The sequence below is a fragment of the Solanum lycopersicum genome, chromosome 5 (assembly GCF_036512215.1).
Source record: "Solanum lycopersicum chromosome 5, SLM_r2.1".
NCBI classification, from domain to species: Eukaryota; Viridiplantae; Streptophyta; class Magnoliopsida; order Solanales; family Solanaceae; genus Solanum; species Solanum lycopersicum.
In genome coordinates, this window is record NC_090804.1 from 29,762,977 (window position 1) to 29,784,227 (window position 21,251).

A 21,251-nucleotide genomic window follows, 5' to 3' on the forward strand; every position below is an offset into this window, starting at 1 on the left:
CCTTGGATGTGTTTGGTATGGAGGAAAATATTTTTCATGAAAAATGTTTACCTAGAAAATATTTTCCTGGATAACAAGTAGATTTTGGACTTATTTTCTCATGTTTGGTTGGTATCTAGAAAAATATTTTTTGGAAATGATTTTTAGTGTTTAATTTATGAATGAAAATATTTTTGAGAGACATCCTTTATTTTTACTAGAATAAAAAATAATTTATGAAATTAAAAATATTTTTTTAAAAAAAAAATATTATTTTTTGGGGTGGTGGTGGTGGTGGTGGTGGGGTAGGATGGGGTGGGGGTACTGGATGGGGGGCAGGGGGGAGGGGGTAGGAGTGAAAAAATAAAAATTTGAGGTTGATGGTATTTTTAAAAAACAAAATTAATTTTTAGGGGGGTGGAGGTGGGTGGAGGGATGGCTGCGGGGAGCGAGGGTATGAGTTTAAAAATAAAAATTTGAAGTTGAAAATATTTGAAAAATAAAATTAATTTTTTGGGGAGGGGGTGGGGTTGGGGGGCTGGCCAGTGGTGTGTGGGTGGGTAGGGCTGTCAGGGATCGAATGAAAAATAAAAATTTGAAATTGAAAATATTTTTTTCAAATTAATGATTTTCCCAAATAAAAGGTAATTTGAAATTGGAGGAGAGTTTTGAAAAGTGTTTTCCTTAATTTTTGAAGGGAAGTCATTTTCCTTAATTTTGAGGAAAATGAGTTGATTTGGAAAATATTTTCCAAGATTTTGTCCCAACCAAACATGAGAAAATTGGAAAACATTTTCCAGAAAATATTTTCCTTCATACCAAACACACTCCTTGTCTTTGCATTAAACATGTATGCCTTGATAGGATACTTCCTAGGTGTGGTTTTATGTGTACATGAATGTGAATGCATGATTATGTTAATGAATGAGCATGTGTGGTCTTAATGTGTTATGTGAAAGGATTTCTCACTTATATGTGTAACACACACAAGTATGATGATCTAGTCAATAGAGGGGCCCTGAAAGGTGTTCTCAAGTTTACCCTAAACTTGATGGTTCTTGGACATGCTATGTCCATGTGAAAGGGTTTCTCACATGATATAGATTGATTAACTCTCATCTATGACCTATGAGAAACGCATATGAGGAGTAAATCTCCTAAAACCCAATTTTATAAAGTAATTGTAATAAATGTTTTTCAATAAAGGTAACTTAGCTTAGCACGAATAAACTTAGATGAGGGGTGCTCTTTCCCAATGTGGGAAGGCTTGTTCACCATAGTCCTCACGAGTTGGATAACTACAATGCCTCAATAGGCATAAAGAGGGTTTTCCCAAGTGGATAACTACAATGCCCCATTTTTCATAAAGAGGGTTTCCACATATACCTTCAAGTTCCATAAACTATGTCTTCCCCATAGGATCTACAAAGTGATAAAACTTAGTATGCTAGCATGTATTAATGTTCTACTTTGTCTAAGTAGAGCACCTTCCGTTGGTGTAAGGCCCTACAACACCAAATTTCCATGTTTATCACCGATGGTGTTAGTGTCTATTAAGGCTATAGTTTCCCTAAAGTAAATTTGTCAATAGAAGTAAATGACTAGGAACCTAACTACGATAACCTAAGGGTAGTTGCTTAGTGTAGGTGGCTTATATTGTTTGTATGAATGAATACCTTGTGGACTTAAGGTGATGCATTTCACCAAGCATCACTAGAGTGTAACTTGGGAGGTTAAAGAAACAAAGAAAAGAAGTTCACTATAAAGGATATGAGTTCACTGTAAAAGAATTATGCTTATTGTAAAGTGGTGACTAAAATACCTTAAATTCAATTTGAGATTTTGTATGACCTTTGACCATTAAATATGCCTATGTAAAGTATGTAAATGTTATAATTCTTATTGTATCAAAGTTTTATGAAGTATTCACAAAAAGGCATGATGCATAGTTTACGTAAAATGTCCCTTTTAAATGCATGTTTTTGCATGGTAGCAATACTTAGTGCATTCTTGTACGAACTCCATTCTTCTCTACCTTTTTATACAAAGTGTAGTTTATGGATGCTTAATGGATGTCTTTAATGGTGAGGATCTTGATATGTGATTCCCAAGCTCAAGGAATGTGTCACGACCCAACCCGCTGGGCCGTGACTAGTGCCCGTTTTGGACACCTACATACAAACCTGCTAAGTATAACCAACTGAAACTAAGACAATATGGAATATAATCAAATCAAGCCATCCCCAACGTCATATATATATAAAAAGGACCTATCTCATAAGGAGTCATAACCATTCAACCGTAACAACATACGATAGCCGACAAGGCCGCCACTATCCAAATCATAATAACATACATAAGCCGACAAGGCTGCCACTACACAATACACAATGATGTACACAGCCGACAAGGCTGCCCCTGTTCAAGCGGACATCCCAAATAAACCATGTCCAGACCATTATCCAAAACATATATATATACAACCCACATAATGTCCCAGACCTCTAAGAGTACAGTAGTGAAACTCGATGGGACAGGGCCACGCCATACCCATAGACGAGCAAAAGACTACACAAAGAGTTATGTACCAAAACAACTAGGCTCCGGAACAGTGGAGCTCTCCCAATCAGCAGAGTAGATAACCTAGGCAGGAGGATCACCGAACTGTGCGTCTACACCTGCGGGCATGAAACGCAGCCCCCCGAGGAAAGGGGGTCAGTACGGACAATGTACTGAGTATGTAAAGCATAAGGTAAAGATGACAGGATACCAATATGGCAAGTCGAAACAAAATATCGCTACACATGTACCCTTTTAAGTGTAAATAATGCATATCTTTAACATATAAGGTGCCCAGCTTCCCTAGTAAGGGGCTCGGAAAAATAATCATCACGTCATCTCCGTCATCATCATCATCATAACCATCCTCATCACCAATCATATATATAATATACATACCCGGCCCTCTAGTGAGGGACTCGGTGACATATGCAAGAAACTCCGCACGAATATTAACCGGCCCGAGACTCGGTGAAATGATAAATGACTCTATGCACGAGCAGAATATTATGAGCAACCATATGCAATTAAAATCATTTCTTATAACTCAATAGCACAATCCACGTGAACCAGCAACGAGTATTACCAAAGATTAACGTTTTATCAAGATTATGAACCTTTAATACGATATGGAAATGTAAAATCTCAATGACTCTAAGAAGCACTACCATAGATATGAGAAATCATCATAGTCTTTGACATAGCAGCTATATAGAGGAATAATTGTGGAAGCAAGAATATACGTCACCTAGATGCTCTAGAGGTAAGTATCAAACCTATTCGTTATTCGCTTATTTTTACAAGTCAAGCCAAACAAAGAAAGAAGGGACAGCGTTACATACCGTATAGTCGAGCCGCACGTCCAATATTTACTACTCAAGCTATTTATCTATAACAAGCAACAATCGTGCCGCAATTAGATAAACGTCGCGCTTTACTATCTTGTAAGCTAGCTAATAATCTAACAAAAATTCGGCAGCACTTCCCCTATTTTCCTTACTTCGTCCCAATCCGATAACAACCCAAATTATCCACAGCAATACCAATAACACATATAACCCAACGAATCATATTAAACAGCCCCCTCCCCAAAACAGTTCCGTCTCGGCAACCATAGCAGCGAAGCAACGACACACCGAGCGATAACTCGTTTTATAATTCGCAACACATGTACCTTATCGTATTCATCCTTTGGAGTATATACTCATAATCACATTTAACATATACATAACGCCAAAACAGAATTTTCCCGCAGTTTGCTTTAATCAAAACAGCCCAAGCACCAACACGACACCACTAATAATCCGATTATGGTTTCCGTTCATACTTAGCACATTCAATAACTAAAACAAACTTCCTAAGCTACTGGTCACGCCCCCTTCTTAATATTAATGGATAATTAACAAGGTATTCTAAAGAATTAACACACCAAGCAAGGAGATTACTAACCAAATTATTTGCAGCTGCTGGCCAAGAGTTGCAGGGTTGGTTTCTCAATTTCCATGGCTGCCTAAGCCAAGTGGTGAAGAAGATGATATGCAGCAATGCATTTCACCACTTTATTTAGTATGGAGTGGATTTCTCCACCTCATTTAAAATATGAAGTGGAGGCAGCCCCCCCTCTACACGTGTCCACAAGGCCAGCTCCAAATCTGATCCCTTTTTAATTTTTGCCTTGAGTGGTGGGGCCCACTTGATTAAATTAATCCTAATCAGCCACTAATTAATCCCTCACTTAAAGTTAATGACACTTACATTAGCTGAATCATACTTAATATCACATTTGGAATTAACATCCTTGCCTAATATTTCTTTAATCACTTGGAACTTAAAATAAAATCTCATTCCCCGGACTTACGTCTACTAGATCATGAGGCGCATGACTTATAAAAAAATATGAGGCATAACATCCTTCAACCCTTAGGAACATTCGTCCTCGAATGTTAAGTTAGCGTCTTACAAAAACAAATTCCAACGAGGTCTCTCTAACAGTTATACCTATCAACCTGCATTCCGTAACTTACAGATGCCTCATAGAGTCACAACTTACTACATAATCTCGTTTATCAATCAATATAGTCAAGCTAGGAGTTGAATTACCTGCAGGTACGGGGAACAAGTAAGGATACTTATTCTTCATTTCGTGTTCCGCTTCCCAAGTCATCTCCTCCCTATTATTATTTTGCCACAACACTTTCACGGAAGCCACATCCTTAGTACGTAACCTTCTAACCTGGCGATCAAGTATAGCTAGGGGTTTCTCCTCATATGACAACTCCTCTGTGACCTGAACATCATCTATGGGGAATACTCTAGAAGGATCACCAATACATTTACGTAGCATCGATACATCGATACTCTAGAGGGTGAAATGCTGTGCTAAGGTTCACCTGTGTCCCCAATCCCTTCTGAAATGATCTCCAAAAGTTGGCTGTAAATTGAGCTCCTCTGTCTGATATAATGGACATGGGAACCCCATGAAGTCTCATTATCTCCCTGACATATAACCTCGCATAATCTTCAGCCGAATAAGTAGTCCTGACTGGAAGAAAATTGGCCGATTTCGTCAGCCTATCTACAATGACCCATATAGAGTCATACTTCCGTTGAGTGCGAGGTAAGCCTGTAATAAAGTCCATATTAATCATCTCCCATTTCCAAGTCGGGATCTCTATCTCCTATAATAATCCACCAGGCTTTTGATGTTCGATCTTGACTTGTTGACAATTCGGGCACTGAGCAACAAACTCCGCTATGTCCTTTTTCATGCCATCCCACCAATATAAGCATCTGAGGTCATGATACATTTTCGTTGACCCTGGGTGAATGGAATAACGGGCAGAGAGTGCCTCTCCCATAACCTGCCGTCGTAGCCCCGCAATATCGGCTACACACAATCTGCCTTCATATCGTAACACTCCGTCAGGTGTAACCTTAAATGGGGTCTTTTCCTTTTGAAGAGCTGCATCTCTATGTTGTGCCAGAATAGGGTCTTTGTATTGGTGACTCTTTACCTCATCTATGATTGAGGACTCAGCAAACTCTCGAATAGAAACTCCACTATCTTCTGAATTATCCAGACGGACTCCAAGGCTGGATAGCCGCTGAATCTCCCGAACCATATCCCTCCTTTCTGGTTGTACATCTGTCAAGCTACCCATGGACTTTCGGCTAAGAGCATCTGCTACAACATTCGCTTTCCCTGTATGATATAAAATATCAACATCATAATCCTTTAGCAACTCTAACCACCGCATCTGTCGTAAGTTCAGCCCCTTCTGTTTAAAGATATATTGGAGACTCTTATGATCTGTATAGATGTCCACATGGACAACATATAAATAATGTCTCCATATCTTCAAGGCATGAACCACGACCGCTAACTCCAGATCGTGAATAGGATAGTTCTTTCATAGGCTATCGGGAGGCATAGGCTATAACTTTGCCATGCTGCATCAATACACATCCTATCCAAACACCCGAAGCATCACAATAAATAACATAGCCGTCTGGTCCATCCGGAAGAGTTAGGACTAGAGCTGTAGTCAATTTGTCTTTCAATAGCTGGAAGCTTCGCTCACAAGCACCAGTCCACTGGAACTTGGTTGCCTTTTGAGTTATCCTTCTCAAAGGTGCTAAAATTGAGGCAAACTTTTCTATGAATCTCCTGTAATGTCCTGCTAACCCCAGAAAGCGGCGTACCTCATTAGGTGTCGTAGATCTGGGCCAAGTCTTTACCGCCTCAATCTTCTGCGTGTCTACCCGAATACCATCAGCTCCAATAATATGTCCCAAGAATGCCACTAAAGTCAACCAGAACTCACACTTAGAAAATTTAGCATACAACTTCTGGTGCTGAAGCACCTTAAGTACCGTCCTTAAATGGTCTGCATGCTCTTGTTCTAAACGTGAATAGACCAGAATATCGTCTATAAATATAATAACAAACATATCAAGGAATGGTTTAAATACTCGATTCATTAAATCCATAAACACCGCTAGAGCATTAGTAAGCCCAAAAGACAGCACTCTAAACTCATAATGCCCGTATCGGGTCCGGAATGCCGTCTTTGGAATATCTGCCTTCCTTACCCGCACCTGATGATAACCTGACCGCAAGTCTATCTTTGAAAAACACTTTGCACCCTACAACTTGTCAAATAGATCGTCAATCCTTGGGAGGGGATACCTATTCTTTATTGTTACTTTGTTCAGCTGCCAATAATCAATACACATCCGCAGCGACCCACCTTCTTCCTCACAAATAGTACCGGTGCTCCCAAGGTGACATACTAGGCGTGATGAAGCCCTTTTCTAGCAAATCCCTCAATTGCTCTTTCAATTCTTTCAACTCAGCAGGTGCCATTCTATAAGGAGGTATAGATATAGGCTGGGTATCTGGCAGTACATCTATAGTAAACTCTATCTCTCGTTCTGGAGGAAGGCCTGGAAGTTCCTCGGGGAATACATCGGGAAATTCATTAACTACCGGGACTGATTGAAGAGTCGTTGCCTCTGCCTTTATGTCATGCACCCGAATCAGATGGTAAATATAGCCTTTTCTAACCATCTTCCTAGCCTTAAGGTATGAAATGAACTTACCTTTCGGCGATATTGTACTCCCCTTCCACTCTATAATCGGTTCCCCTAGAAATTGAAATTGAACTATCTTTCCTCTGCAATCAACATTAACATAACAAGAAGCCAACCAATCCATGCCCATGATAATATCAAACTCAATCATATTTAACTCTATTAGATCTGCTACGGTACGATGACTATATATAACTACTAAACAATTCTTATATACTGGCGTAGCTATGACAAAATCTCCTACAGGTGTAGCTACCTCAAATGGTTCTATCAACTTAGACTCTATTCTGATCCTACTAGCAACAAAGGGAGATATAAATGATGAGGTTGAACCAGGGTCTATCAATGCGTACACACTTCGGGAGAATAGTGATAATATACATGTGATCACATTAGGTGACGCCTCCTGATCCTACCTATTAGTCAATGCATATATACGGTTCAAGAGACCGCTAGAATTGGAAGCTCCATCACGTCTTCTACCACGGCCTACTGGCGCCTGAATACCCTGCCCCGTAGGGCGCATAGCCACAGAAGAAGATGAACCAGCAACGGACCCAGTAGGCCGTGTCATACCACCTGCACTACCTCTAAGGCGACACTCCCTCATAGTTTGTCCCTGACGGCCGCAAGAACAACACGCACCTATAGCCCAACGACATTCCCCATGATGGGACTTACCACAACGAGAACACTGAGGCAAAGGTGGCCTCGACTGGCTCAAACCCCTGCCCATCTGTGACCCTTACTCCCTAGAGCTCAGACCAGCTTCCGAATATCCCATATGATCGAACCCCCTACCCATGAAACGTGGGGGTGCACTCTGTGCTGGCCGGGAAGAAAATCTAACATGCTGCTGAGACTGCCCGCTTCGAAACTCGTCAGGATAACCTGCTGATCTAGCCCTCTTATGCTGGCCTCTATTATAATCTCTATCTGTTTGACGTCCCCGGTGCCGATCCTCTACCCCCTGTGCATATGCCTGCACCCGAGCAATGTCCATACCTGGCTGAAGAGTCACTGGCATACAACCGTCAATCAGATAACGATCCAATCCCATCACATAACGATGTACCTTGTCTGCCATATCAGCCACAATAGTAGGCGCATGCCTAGCTAATGAATCAAACTCGAAGCTATACTCTCGAATGCTCCTGCCATTTTGCTTTAAACGCAAGAATCTATCGACTCTAGTTCGCTTTATCTCAGGAGGCAGGAAGTGGCCCTGGAAAGCCTCCAAAAATTCATCCCATGCCGCTGGAGGAGCAACCTCACCCCTAGATAACTCCCAAGACTCATACCAATTAATAGCTACATCCCGCAAACAATACGTATCCAACTCAACAGACTCGGTCTCCGAAGCCTTGATTATCCTCAATATACGCTGCATCTAACGAATAAACTCTTGCGGATCATCCTGGGGCCTTGACCCAAAGAACTCTAGAGGATTACAACTTAAGAAGTCACGAGCCCTTAAGCTATCAGATTGTCCGCATGATCAACTCCTAGTCCATGCCTGCGATCCTAACCTGCCACTAATCTAGTCAGCAACTACACAGCATCTCTCATGGCCCTATCCTCCGCCCCTGACGAGGAGCTGGAGGTTCGGGTGCTGGGGCCTCGGGGGCTGGTGGTGTCCCCCGAACTGGAGCTGCTGTCACGACCCAACCCGATGGGCCGTGACTAGTGCCATGTCCAGACCATTATCCAAAACATATATATACAACCCACATAATGTCCACAGACCTCTAAGAGTACATTAGTGAAACTCGACGGGAAAGGGCCCCGCCATACCAATAGACGAGCAAAAGACTACACAAAAGTTATGTACCAAAACGACTGGACTCCGGAACAGTGAAGCTCTCCCAATCAGCAGAGTAGATATCCTAGGCGGGAGGATCACCGAACTGTGCGTCTACACCTGCGGGCATGAAATGCAGCCCCCCAAGGAAAGGGGGGTCAGTACGGACAATGTACTGAGTATGTAAAGCATAAGGTAAAGATGACAGGATACCAATATGGCAAGTCGAAACAAAATATCGCTACACATATACCCTTTTAAGTGAAAATCATGCATATGTTTAACATTTAAGGTGCCCAGCTTCCCTAGTAAGGGGCTCGACAAAATAATCATCACGTCATCTCCGTCATCATCATCATCATAACCATCCTCATCACCAATCATATATATAATATACATACCCGGCCCTCTAGTGAGGAACTCGGTGACATATGCTAGAAACTCCGCACGAACATTACCCGGCCCGGGACTCGGTGAAATGATAAATGACTCTATGCACGAGCAGAATATTATGAGCAACCATATGCAATTAAAATCATTTCTTATAACTCAATAGAACAATCAACGTGAACCAGCAAGGAGTATTACCAAAGATTAATGTTTTATTATGATTATGAACCTTTAATACGATATGGAAATGTAAAATCTCAATGAATCTAAGAAGCATTACCATAGATATTAGAGATCATCATAGCCTTAGACATAGCCGATATATAGAGGAATAATTGTGGAAGCAAGAATATACGTCACCTAGACGCTCTAGAGGTAAGTATCAAATCTGTCCGTTATTCGCTTATTTTTAAAAGTCATGCCAAGCAAAGAAAGAAGGGACAGCGTTACATACCGCATAATCGAGCCGCACGTCCAATATTTACTGCTCAAGCTATTAATCTATAACAAGCAACAATCGGGCCGCAATTAGATAAACATCGTGCTTTACTTTCTTGTAAGCTAGCTAATAATCTAACAAAAATTCGGCAGCACCTCCCCTATTTTCCTTACTTCGTCCCAATCCGACAACAATCCAAATTATCCACAGCAATACCAATAACACATATAACCCAAAGAATTATATTAAACAGCCCCCTCCCCAAAACAGTTCCGTCTCGGCAAACATAGCAGCGAAGCAACGACACACCGAGCGATAACTCGTTTTATAATTTGCTACACATCTACCTTATCGTATTCATCCTTTGGAGTATATACTCATAATCACATTCAACATATACATAATGCCAAAACAGAATTTTCCTGCAGTTTGCTTTAATCAAAACAGCCCAAGCACCAACATGACACCACTAATAATCCGATTATGGTTTCCGTTCATACTGAGCACATTCAATAACTAAAACAAACTTCCTAAGCTACTGGTCACGCCCCCTTCTTAAAATTAATGGATAATTAACAAGGGTATTCTAAAGAATTAACACACCAAACAAGGAGATTACTAACCAAATTATTTGCAGCTGCTGGCCAAGAGTTGCAGGGTTGGTTTCTCCATTTCCATGGCTGCCTAAGACAAGTGGTGAAGAAGAAGATGATATGCAGCAATGCATTTCACCACTTTATTTAGCATGGAGTGGATTTCTCCACCTCATTTAATAGTATGAAGTGGAGGCATCCCCCCTCTACACATGTCCACTAAGGCCAGCCCACAATCTGATCCCTTTTTAATTTTTGCCTTGAGTGGTGGGGCCCACTGGATTAAATTAATCCTAATCAGCCACCAATTATGAGTGGTGGGGCCCATTGGATTAAATCTATCAGAATTAGCCACTAATTAATCCCTCACTTAAAGTTAATGGCACTTACATTAGCCAACTCATACTTAATATCACATTTGGAAATAACATCCTTGCCTAATATTTCTTTACGTCTTCTAGATCATGATGCGCACTACTTATAAAAAAATATGAGGCATAACATCCTTCCCCCTTAGGAACATTCGTCCTCGAATGTTAAGTTAGTGTCTTGCAAAAACAATATCCAGCGAGGTCTCTCTAAAAGTTATACCTATCAACCTGCATTCCGTAACTTACAGATGCCTCACAGCTACATTATCTCATTATCTATCAATATAGTCAAGCTAGCAATTGAATTACCTGCAGGTACGGGGAACAAGTAAGGATACTTATTCTTCATTTCGTCTTCCGCTTCCCAAGTCATCTCCTCCCTATTGTTATTTTGCCACAACACTTTGACGGAAGCCACATCCTTAGTACGTAACCTTCTAACCTGACGATCAAGTATAGCCACGGGTTTCTCCTCATATGACAACTACTCTGTTACCTGAATATCATCTACAGGGAATACTCTAGAAGGATCACCAATACATTTACGTAGCATCGATACATGGAAGACTGGATGTACCGCCTCCAAATCAGATGGTAGATCCAATTCATAGGCAACCTTACCTATCCTACGAATAATCTGATAAGGCCCAATGTATCTCGGACTGAGCTTCCTCTTCCTGCCGAATCTCATCACACCCCTTATGGGTGATACCTTCAGGAATACCCAGTCACCAATCTGAAACTCCAAATCTCGACGCCGATTATCTGCATATGACTTCTGTCGACTCTGGGCTGCTAATAATCTTTCTTGAATAAGCTTCACCTTGTCAACAGCTTGCTGAATCACATCCGGGCCTATTAACTTAGTCTCGCCAACATCAAACCAACCAATAGGTGATCTGCACTTCCTCCCATATAAGGCCTCGTACGGTGCCATCTGGATACTAGAATGGTAGCTATTATTATAGGCAAACTCAATGAGCGGCAAGTGGTCATCCCAGCTGCCTTTGAAGTCAATAATACAGGCCCGCAACATATCTTCTAGTGTCTGAATAGTACGCTCAGCCTGCCCATCAGTCTGAGGGTGAAATGCTGTGCTAAGGTTCACCTGTGTCCCCAATCCCTTCTGAAACGATCTCCAAAAGTTGGCTGTAAATTGAGCTCCTCTGTCTGATATAATAGACGTGGGAACCCCATGAAGTCTCACTATCTCCCTGACATATAACCTCGCATAATCTTCAGCCGAATAAGTAGTCCTGAATGGAAGAAAATGGGCCGATTTCGTCAGCCTATCTACAATAACCCATATAGAGTCATACTTCCGTTGAGTGCGAGGTAAGCCTGTAATGAAGTCCATATTAATCATCTCCCATTTCCAAGTCGGGATCTCTATCTCCTGTAATAATCCACCAGGTTTTTGATGTTCGATCTTGACTTGTTGACAATTTGGGCACTGAGCAACAAACTCCGCTATGTCCTTTTTCATGCCATCCCACCAATATAAGCATCTGAGGTCATGATATATTTTTGTTGACACTGGGTGAATAGAATAACGGGCAGAGTGTGCCTCTCCCATAACCTGCCGTCGTAGCCCCGCAGTATCGGGTACACACAATCTGCCTACATATCGTAACACTCCGTCAGGTGTAACCTTAAATGGGGCCTTTTCCTTTTGAAGAGCTGCATCTCTATACTGTGCCAGAATAGGGTCCTTGTATTGGTGTCTCTTTACCTCATCTATGATTGAGGACTCAGCAATCTCTCGAATAGAAACTCCACTATCTTCCGAATTAGCTAGACGGACTCCAAGGCTGGATAGCCGCTGAATCTCCCGAACCATATCCCTCCCTTCTGGTTGTACATCTGTCAAGCTACCCATGGACTTACGGCTAAGAGCATCTGCTACAACATTCGCTTTCCCTGGATGATATAAAATATCAACATCATAATCCTTTAGCAACTCTAACCACCGCATCTGTCGTAAGTTCAGCTCCTTCTTTTTAAAGATATATTGGAGACTCTTATGATCTGTATAGATGTCCACATGGACACCATATAAATAATGTCTCCATATCTTCAAGGCATGAACCACGACCGCTAACTCCAGATCGTGAGTAGGATAGTTCTTTTCATGCTTCCTAAGTTGTCGGGAGGCATAGGCTATAACTTTGCCATGTTGCATCAATACACATCCTAGCCCAACACCCGAAGCATCACAATAAATAACATAGCCGTCTGGTCCCTCCGGAAGAGTTTGGACTGGAGCTGTAGTCAATTTGTCTTTCAATAGCTGGAAGCTTCGCTCACAAGCATTTGTCCACTAGAACTTGGCTGCCTTTTAAGTTAGCCTTGTCAAAGGCGCTGAAATTGAGGCAAACTTTTCTACGAATCTCCTGTAATATCCTGCTAACCCCAAAAAGCTTCGTACCTCAGTAGGTGTCGTAGGTCTGGGCCAAGTCTTTACTGCCTCAATCTTCTGCGTGTCTACCCGAATACCATCAGCTCCAATAATATGCCCCAAGAATGCCACTGAAGTCAACCAGAACTCGCACTTAGAAAATTTAGCATACAACTTCTGGTGCTGAAGCACCCTAAGTACCGTCCTTAAATGATCTGCATGCTCCTCTTTTGAACGTGAATAGACCAGAATATCGTCTATAAATACAATAACAAACATATCAAGGAATGGTTTAAATACTCGATTCATTAAATCCATGAACACCGCTGGAGCATTAGTCAGCCCAAAAGATAGCACTCTAAACTCATAATGCCCATATCGGGTCCGGAATGCCATCTTTGGAATATCTGCCTCCCTTACCCGCACCTGATGATAACCTGACCGCAAGTCTATCTTTGAAAAACACTTTGCACCCTGCAACTGGTCAAATAGATCGTCAATCCTTGGGAGGGGATACCTGTTCTTTATTGTTACTTTGTTCAACTGCCTATAATCAATGCACATTCGCAGCGACCCATCCTTTTTCCTCACAAACAGTATCGGTGCTCCCAAAGGTGACGTACTAGGCCTGATGAAGCCCTTTTCTAGCAAATCCCTCAATTGCTCTTTCAATTCTTTCAACTCAGCAGGTGCCATTCTATAAGGAGGTATAGATATAGGCTGGGTATCTGGCAGTACATCTACAGTAAACTCTATCTCTCGTTCTGGAGGAAGGCCTGGAAGTTCCTTGGGGAATACATCGGGAAATTCATTAATTACCGGCACTAATTGAAGAGTCGGTGCCTCTGCCTTTATGTCATGCACCCGAATCAGATGGTAAATATAGCCTTTTCTAACCATCTTCCCGGCCTTGAGGTATGAAATGAACTTACCTTTCGGCGATACTATACTTCCCTTCCACTCTATAATCAGTTCCCCTGGAAATTGAAATCGAACTATCTTTCCTCTGCAGTCAACATTAGCATAACAAGCAGCCAACCAATCCATGCCCATGATAATATCAAACTCAATCATATTTAACTCTATTAGATCTGCTACGGTACGACGACTATATATAACTACCGAACAATTCCTATATACTCGCGTAGCTATGACAAAATCTCCTACAGGTGTAGCTACCTCAAATGGTTCTATCAACTCAGACTCTATTCCGATCCTACTAGCAACAAAGGGAGATATATATAATAAGGTGGAACCTGGGTCTATCAATGCATACACACTTCGGGAGAATAGTGATAATATACATGTGATCACATTAGGTGACGCCTCCTGATCTTGCCTATTAGTCAAAGCATATATAAGGTTTGAGGGACCGCTAGAACTGGACGCTCCACCACGTCCTCTACCACGGCCTGCTGGCGCCTGAATACCCTGCCCCGTAGGGCGCATAGCCACAGAAGAAGATGAACCAGCAACGGACCCTGTAGGCTGTGCCATACCACCTGCACTACCTCTAAGGTGACACTCCCTCATAGTATGGCCCTGACGGCCGCAAGAAAAACACGCACCTGTAGCCCAACGACATTCCCCAGGATGGGACTTACCACAACGAGAGCACCGAGGCAAAGGTGGCCTCGATTGGCTCAAACCCTTGCCCATCTGTGACCCTGACGCCCTAGAGCTCTGACCAGCTCCCGAATATCCCATACGATCGAACCCCCTACCCATGAAACGTGGGGGTGCACTCTGTGCTGGCTGGGAAGAAAATCTAACATGCTGCTGAGACTGCCCGCTTTGAAACTCGTCAGGATAACCTGCTGATCTAGCCCTCTTATGCTGGCCTCTATTATAATCTCTATCTGGCTGACGTCCCCAGTGCCGATCCTCTACCCCCTGTGCACATGCCTGCACCCGAGCAATGTCCATACCTGGCTGAAGAGTCACTGCCATACAACCGTCAATCAGATAACGATCCAAACCCATCACATAACGATGTACCCTGTCTGCCATATCAGCCACAATAGTAGGCGCATGCCTAGCCAATAAATCAAACTCGAGGCTATACTCTCGAATGCTCCTGCCATTTTGCTTCAAACGCAAGAATCTATCGACTCTAGCTCGCTTCATCTCTGGAGGCAGGAAGTGGCCCTGGAAAGCCTCCACAAATTCATCCCATACCGCTGGAGGAGCACCCTCACCCCTAGATAACTCCCAAGACTCATACCAATTAATAGCTACATCTCGCAAACGATACGTAGCCAACTCAACAGACTCGGTCTCCGAAGCCTTGATTATCCTCAATGTATGCGGCATCTGACGAATAAACTCTTGCGGATCATCCTGGGGCCTTGACCCAAAGAACTCTGGAGGATTACAACTTAAGAAGTCACGAGCCCTTAAGCTATCAGATCTGTTCGCATGATCAACTCCTAGTCCATGCCTGCGAGCCTGATCTGCCACTAATCTAGTCAGCAATTGAACCGCATCTCTCATTGCCCTATCCTCCGCCCCTGACTGAGGAGCTGGAGGTTCAGATGTTGGGGCCTCGGGGGCTGGTGGTGTCCCCCGAACTGGAGCTGCTGCCGCTCTAAGCTCTTCTGGCGGTGGGGGTGAAGTAGAGCTCTCCGACTGGAGCTTAATACCAGGCATAGACTGGGCACGGGCCCTAGTAACTCTCCGGGTCTGACTAGTACCTTCTGCTACCAATTTTCCCTTCTGGGCGGCTGTCGCTTTCTTTGGAGGCATAGCTGAAAACACATGGATTCGTTAGAGAGGGATTATCCTGTTAATATAGCTCTATCGCACGATCTAGAATAAGAAGAAAGAATGACATCCTAAATGTCCTGTAGCTTCCTGTTTATAGATGTGGTGCACAACACACCGATAAACAAGACTCTACTAGACACGTTCTGTAGACACTTCCGAGGAAGAACCGCTCTGATACCACTCTTTGTCACGACCCAACCCGATGGGCCGTGACTAGTGCCCGTTTTGGACACCCACATATAAACCTGCTAAGTATAACCAACTGAAACTAAGTCAATATGGAATTTAATCAAATCAAGCCAACCCCAACGTCATATATATATAAGAGGACCTGTCTCATAAGGAGTCATAACCATTCAACCATAACAGCATACGCGAGCCGACAAGGCCACCACTACACAATACACGATGATGTACGCAGCCGACAAGGCTGCCCCTGTACAAGCGGACATCCCAAACAAACCATGTCCAGACCATTATCCAAAACATATATATACAACCCACATAATGTCCACAGACCTCTAAGAGTACATTAGTGAAACTCGACGGGACAGGGCCCCGCCATACCCATAGACGAGCAAAAGACTACACAAAAGTTATGTAGCAAAACGACTGGGCTCCGGAAAAGTGGAGCTCTCCCAATCAGCAGAGTAGATATCCTAGGCGGGATGATCACCGAACTGTGCGTCTACACCTGCGGGCATGAAACGCAGCCCCCCGAGGAAAGGGGGGTCAGTACGGACAATGTACAGAGTATGTAAAGCATAAGGTAAAGATGAAAGGATACCAATATGGCAAGTGGAAATAAAATATCGCTACACATATACCCTTTAAGTGAAAATCATGCATATGTTTAACATTTAAGGTGCCCAGCTTCCCTAGTAAGGGGCTCGGCAAAATAATCATCACGTCATCTCCGTCATCATCATCATCATAACCATCCTCATCACCAATCATATATATAATATACATACCCGGCCCTCTAGTGAGGAACTCGGTGACATATGCAAGAAACTCCGCACGAACATTACCCGGCCCGGGACTCGGTGAAATGATAAATGACTCTATGCACGAGCAGAATATTATGAGCAACCATATGCAATTAAAATCATTTCTTATAACTCAATAGAACAATCAACGTGAACCAGCAAGGAGTATTACCAAAGATTAATGTTTTATCAAGATTATGAACCTTTAATACGATATGGAAACGTAAAATCTCAATGACTCTAAGAAGCATTACCATAGATATTAGAGATCATCATAGCCTTAGACATAGCCGATATATAGAGGAATAATTGTGGAAGCAAGAATATACATCACCTAGACGCTCTAGAGGTAAGTATCAAATCTGTCCGTTATTCGCTTATTTTTAAAAGTCATGCCAAGCAAAGAAAGAAGGGACAGCGTTACATACCGTATAATCGAGCCGCACGTCCAATATTTACTACTCAAGCTATTAATCTATAACAAGCAACAATCGTGCCGCAATTAGATAAACATCGTGCTTTACTTTCTTGTAAGCTAGCTAATAATCTAACGAAAATTCGGCAGCACCTCCCCTATTTTCCTTACTTCGTCCCAATCCGACAACAATCCAAATTATCCACAGCAATACCAATAACACATATAACCCAAAGAATCATATTAAACAGCCCCCTCCCCAAAACAGTTCCGTCTCGGCAACCATAGCAGCGAAGCAACGACACACCGAGCGATAACTCGTTTTATAATTTGCTACACATCTACCTTATTGTATTCATCCTTTGGAGTATATACTCATAATCACATTCAACATATACATAATGCCAAAACAGAATTTTCCTGCAGTTTGCTTTAATCAAAACAGTCCAAGCACCAACATGACACCACTAATAATCCGATTATGGTTTCCGTTCATACTTAGCACATTCAATAACTAAAACAAACTTCCTAAGCTACTGGTCACGCCCCCTTCTTAAAATTAATGGATAATTAACAAGGGTATTCTAAAGAATTAACACACCAAACAAGGAGATTACTAACTAAATTATTTGCAGCTGCTGGCCAAGAGTTGCAGGGTTGGTTTCTCCATTTCCATGGCTGCCTAAGACAAGTGGTGAAGAAGAAGATGATATGCAGCAATGCATTTCACCACTTTATTTAGCATGGAGTGGATTTATCCACCTCATTTAATAGTATGAAGTGGAGGCAGCCCCCCCTACACCTGTCCACTAAGGCCAGCCCACAATCTGATCCCTTTTTAATTTTTGCCTTGAGTGGTGGGGCCCACTGGATTAAATTAATCCTAATCAGCCACCAATTATGAATGGTGGGGCCCATTGGATTAAATCAATCCAAATTAGCCACTAATTAATCCCTCACTTAAAGTTAATGTCACTTACATTAGCCAACTCATACTTAATATCACATTTGGAAATAACATCCTTGCCTAATATTTCTTTACATCTTCTAGATCACGATGCGCACTACGTATAAAAAAAATACGAGGCATAACAGCTGCTGCTGCTCTAAGCTCCTCTGGTGGAAGCGGTGTAGCAAAGCTCTCCGACTGGAGCATACTACAAGGCATAGACTGGGCACGGGTCCTAGTAACTCTTTGGGTCTGGCTAGTACCTTCTGCTACCGATTTTCTGGGCGGCTGTCGCTTTCTTTTGAGGCATAGCTGAAAACACATGGATTCGTTAGAGAGGGAATATCCTGTTAATATAGCTCTATAGCACGATCTAGAATAAGAAGAAAGGATGACATCCTAAATGTCCTGTAGCTTTCTGTTTATAGATGTGGTGTGCAACACACCGATAAACAAGACTCTACTAGACACGGTCTTTAAACACTTCCGAGGAAGAACCGCTCTGATACCACTCTTTATCACGACCCAACCCGATGGGCCGTGACTAGTGCCCGTTTTGGACACCCACATACAAACCAGCTAAGTATAACCAACTGAAACTAAGACAATATGGAATTTAATCAAATCAAGCCAACCCCAACGTCATATATATATAAAGAGGACCTGTCTCATAAGGAGTCATAATCATTCAACCATAACAACATACGGGAGCCGACAAGGCCGCCACTATCCAAAGCACAATAACATACGTAAGCCGACAACGCTGCCACTACACAATACACAATGATGTACGCAGCCGACAAGGCCGCCCCTATACAAGCGGACATCCCAAACAAACCATGTCTAGACCATTATCCAAAACATATATATACAACCCACATAATGTCCACAGACCTCTAAGAGTACAGTAGTTAAACTCGACGGGACGGGGCCCCGCCATACGCATAAACGAGCAAAAGACTACACAAAAAGTTATGTACCAAAACGACTGGGCTCCAGAACAGTGGAGCTCTCCCAATCAGCAGAGTAGATATCCTAGGCGGGAGGATCACCGAACTGTGCATCTGCACCTGCGGGCATGAAACACAGCCCCCCGAGGAAAGGGGGGTCAGTATGGACAATGTACTGAGTATGTAAAGCATAAGGTTAAGATGACAGGATACCAATATGGCAAGTCGAAACAAAATATCGCTACACATGTACCCTTTTAAGTGAAAATCATGCATATCTTTAACAAATAAGTTGCCCAGCTTCCCTAGTAAGGGGCTCGGCAAAATAATCATCACGTCATCTCCGTCATCATCATCATCATAACCATCCTCATCACCAAACATATATATAATATACATACCCGGCCCTCTAGTGAGGGACTCGGTGACATATGCAAGAAACTCCGCACGAACATTACCCGGCCCGGGACTCGGTGAAATGATAAATGACTCTATGCACGAGCATAATATTATGAGCAACCATATGCAATTAAAATCATTTCTATTAACTCAATAGAACAATCCACGTGAACCAGCAAGGAGTATTACCAAAGATTAACGTTTTATCAAGATTATGAACCTTTAATACGATATGGAAACGTAAAATCTCAATGACTCTAAGAAGCACTACCATAGATATGAGAAATCATCATAGCCTTAGACATACCCGATACATAGAGGACTAATTGTGGAAGCAAGAATATACGTCACCTAGACGCCCTAGAGGTAAGTATCAAACCTGTTCGTTATTCGCTTATTTTTAAATTTCATGCCAAACAAAGAAAGAAGGGACAGCGTTACATACCGTATAGTCGAGCCGCACGTCCAATATTTACTGCTCAAGCTATTAATCTATAACAAGTAACAATCATGCCGCAATTCGATAAACGTTGCGCTTTACTATCTTGTAAGCTAGCTAATAATCTAATGAAAATCCGGCAGCACTTCCCCTATTTTCCTTACATCGTCCCATTCCTAAAAAAACCCAAATTATCCACAGCAATACCAATAACACATATAATCCAACCAATCAAATTAAACAGCCCCCTCCCAAAAACAGTTCCGTCTCGGCAACCATAGCAGCGAAGAAACGACACACCGAGCGATAACTCATTTTATAATTCGCAACACATCTACCTTATCGTACTCATCCTTTGGAGTATATACTCATAATCACATTTAACATATACATAACGCCAAAACAGAATTTTCCCGCAGTTTGCTTTAATCAAAACAGCCCAAGCACCAACACGACACCACTAATAATCCGATTATGGTTTCCGTTCATACTAGCACATTCAATAACTAAAACAAACTTCCTAAGCTACTGGTCACGCCCCCTTCTTAATATTAATGGATAATTAACAAGGTATTCTAAAGAATTAACACACCAAGCAAGGAGATTACTAACCAAATTATTTGCAGCTGCTGGCCAAGTGGTGAAGAAGATGATATGCAGCAATGCAATTCACCACTTTATTTAGTATGGAGTGGATTTATCCACCTCATTTATAATATGAAGTGGAGGCAGCCCCCCCTCTACACGTGTCCACTAAGGCCAGCTCCCAATCTGGTCCCTTTTTAATTTTTGCCTTGAGAGGTGGGGCCCACTGGATTAAATTAATCCTAATCAGCCACTAATTAATCTCTCACTTAAAGTTAATGGCACTTACATTAGCCAAATCATACTTAATATCACATTTGGAATTAACATCCTTGCCTAATATTTCTTTAATCACTTGAAACATAAAATAAAATCTCATTCCCCGGACTTACGTCTACTAGATCATGACGCGCACTACGTATAAAAAAATACGAGGCATAATAGAATGGATTCTTTAAGTCCAAATATTTCCTAAGTTTTATGTTACTGTAAAGTTTAGCAATAATGTACTTATGTAATATGTTATAAGGGTCGTGTCCCTAATGTACTCTAATGATGTTGAGTCTAAGATGGAAATGAGACTTAGAGTTTTAAACTATGTATTATGATATTTATATATATATATATATATATATA

At 42.1% G+C, this 21,251-nt stretch overlaps 1 protein-coding gene across 3 annotated transcripts in view; it reads right to left on the reverse strand.

Annotated features, from left to right (window-relative positions):
* LOC138348558 (uncharacterized) overlaps positions 1-21,251 on the reverse strand; it is a 113,567-nt gene that overhangs the window by 65,882 nt on the left and 26,434 nt on the right. The window contains exons 3-6 of one of the 3 annotated variants that reach the window (XR_011221247.1): positions 19,223-19,312; positions 14,428-15,870; positions 8,874-9,052; positions 2,204-2,481 (exon numbers count right to left, since the gene is read on the reverse strand). Coding sequence is in view for 2 of the 3 variants with exons in the window: in XM_069297995.1 (XP_069154096.1) it covers positions 2,623-2,657; positions 14,428-15,868 (1,476 nt within the window). In the remaining variant the exon portion in view is untranslated. Of the gene's footprint in view, positions 1-2,203; positions 2,658-8,873; positions 9,053-14,427; positions 15,871-19,222; positions 19,313-21,251 lie in introns of those variants that run through there. The other 2 variants (XM_069297995.1, XM_069297994.1) reach the window with 2 other exon arrangements.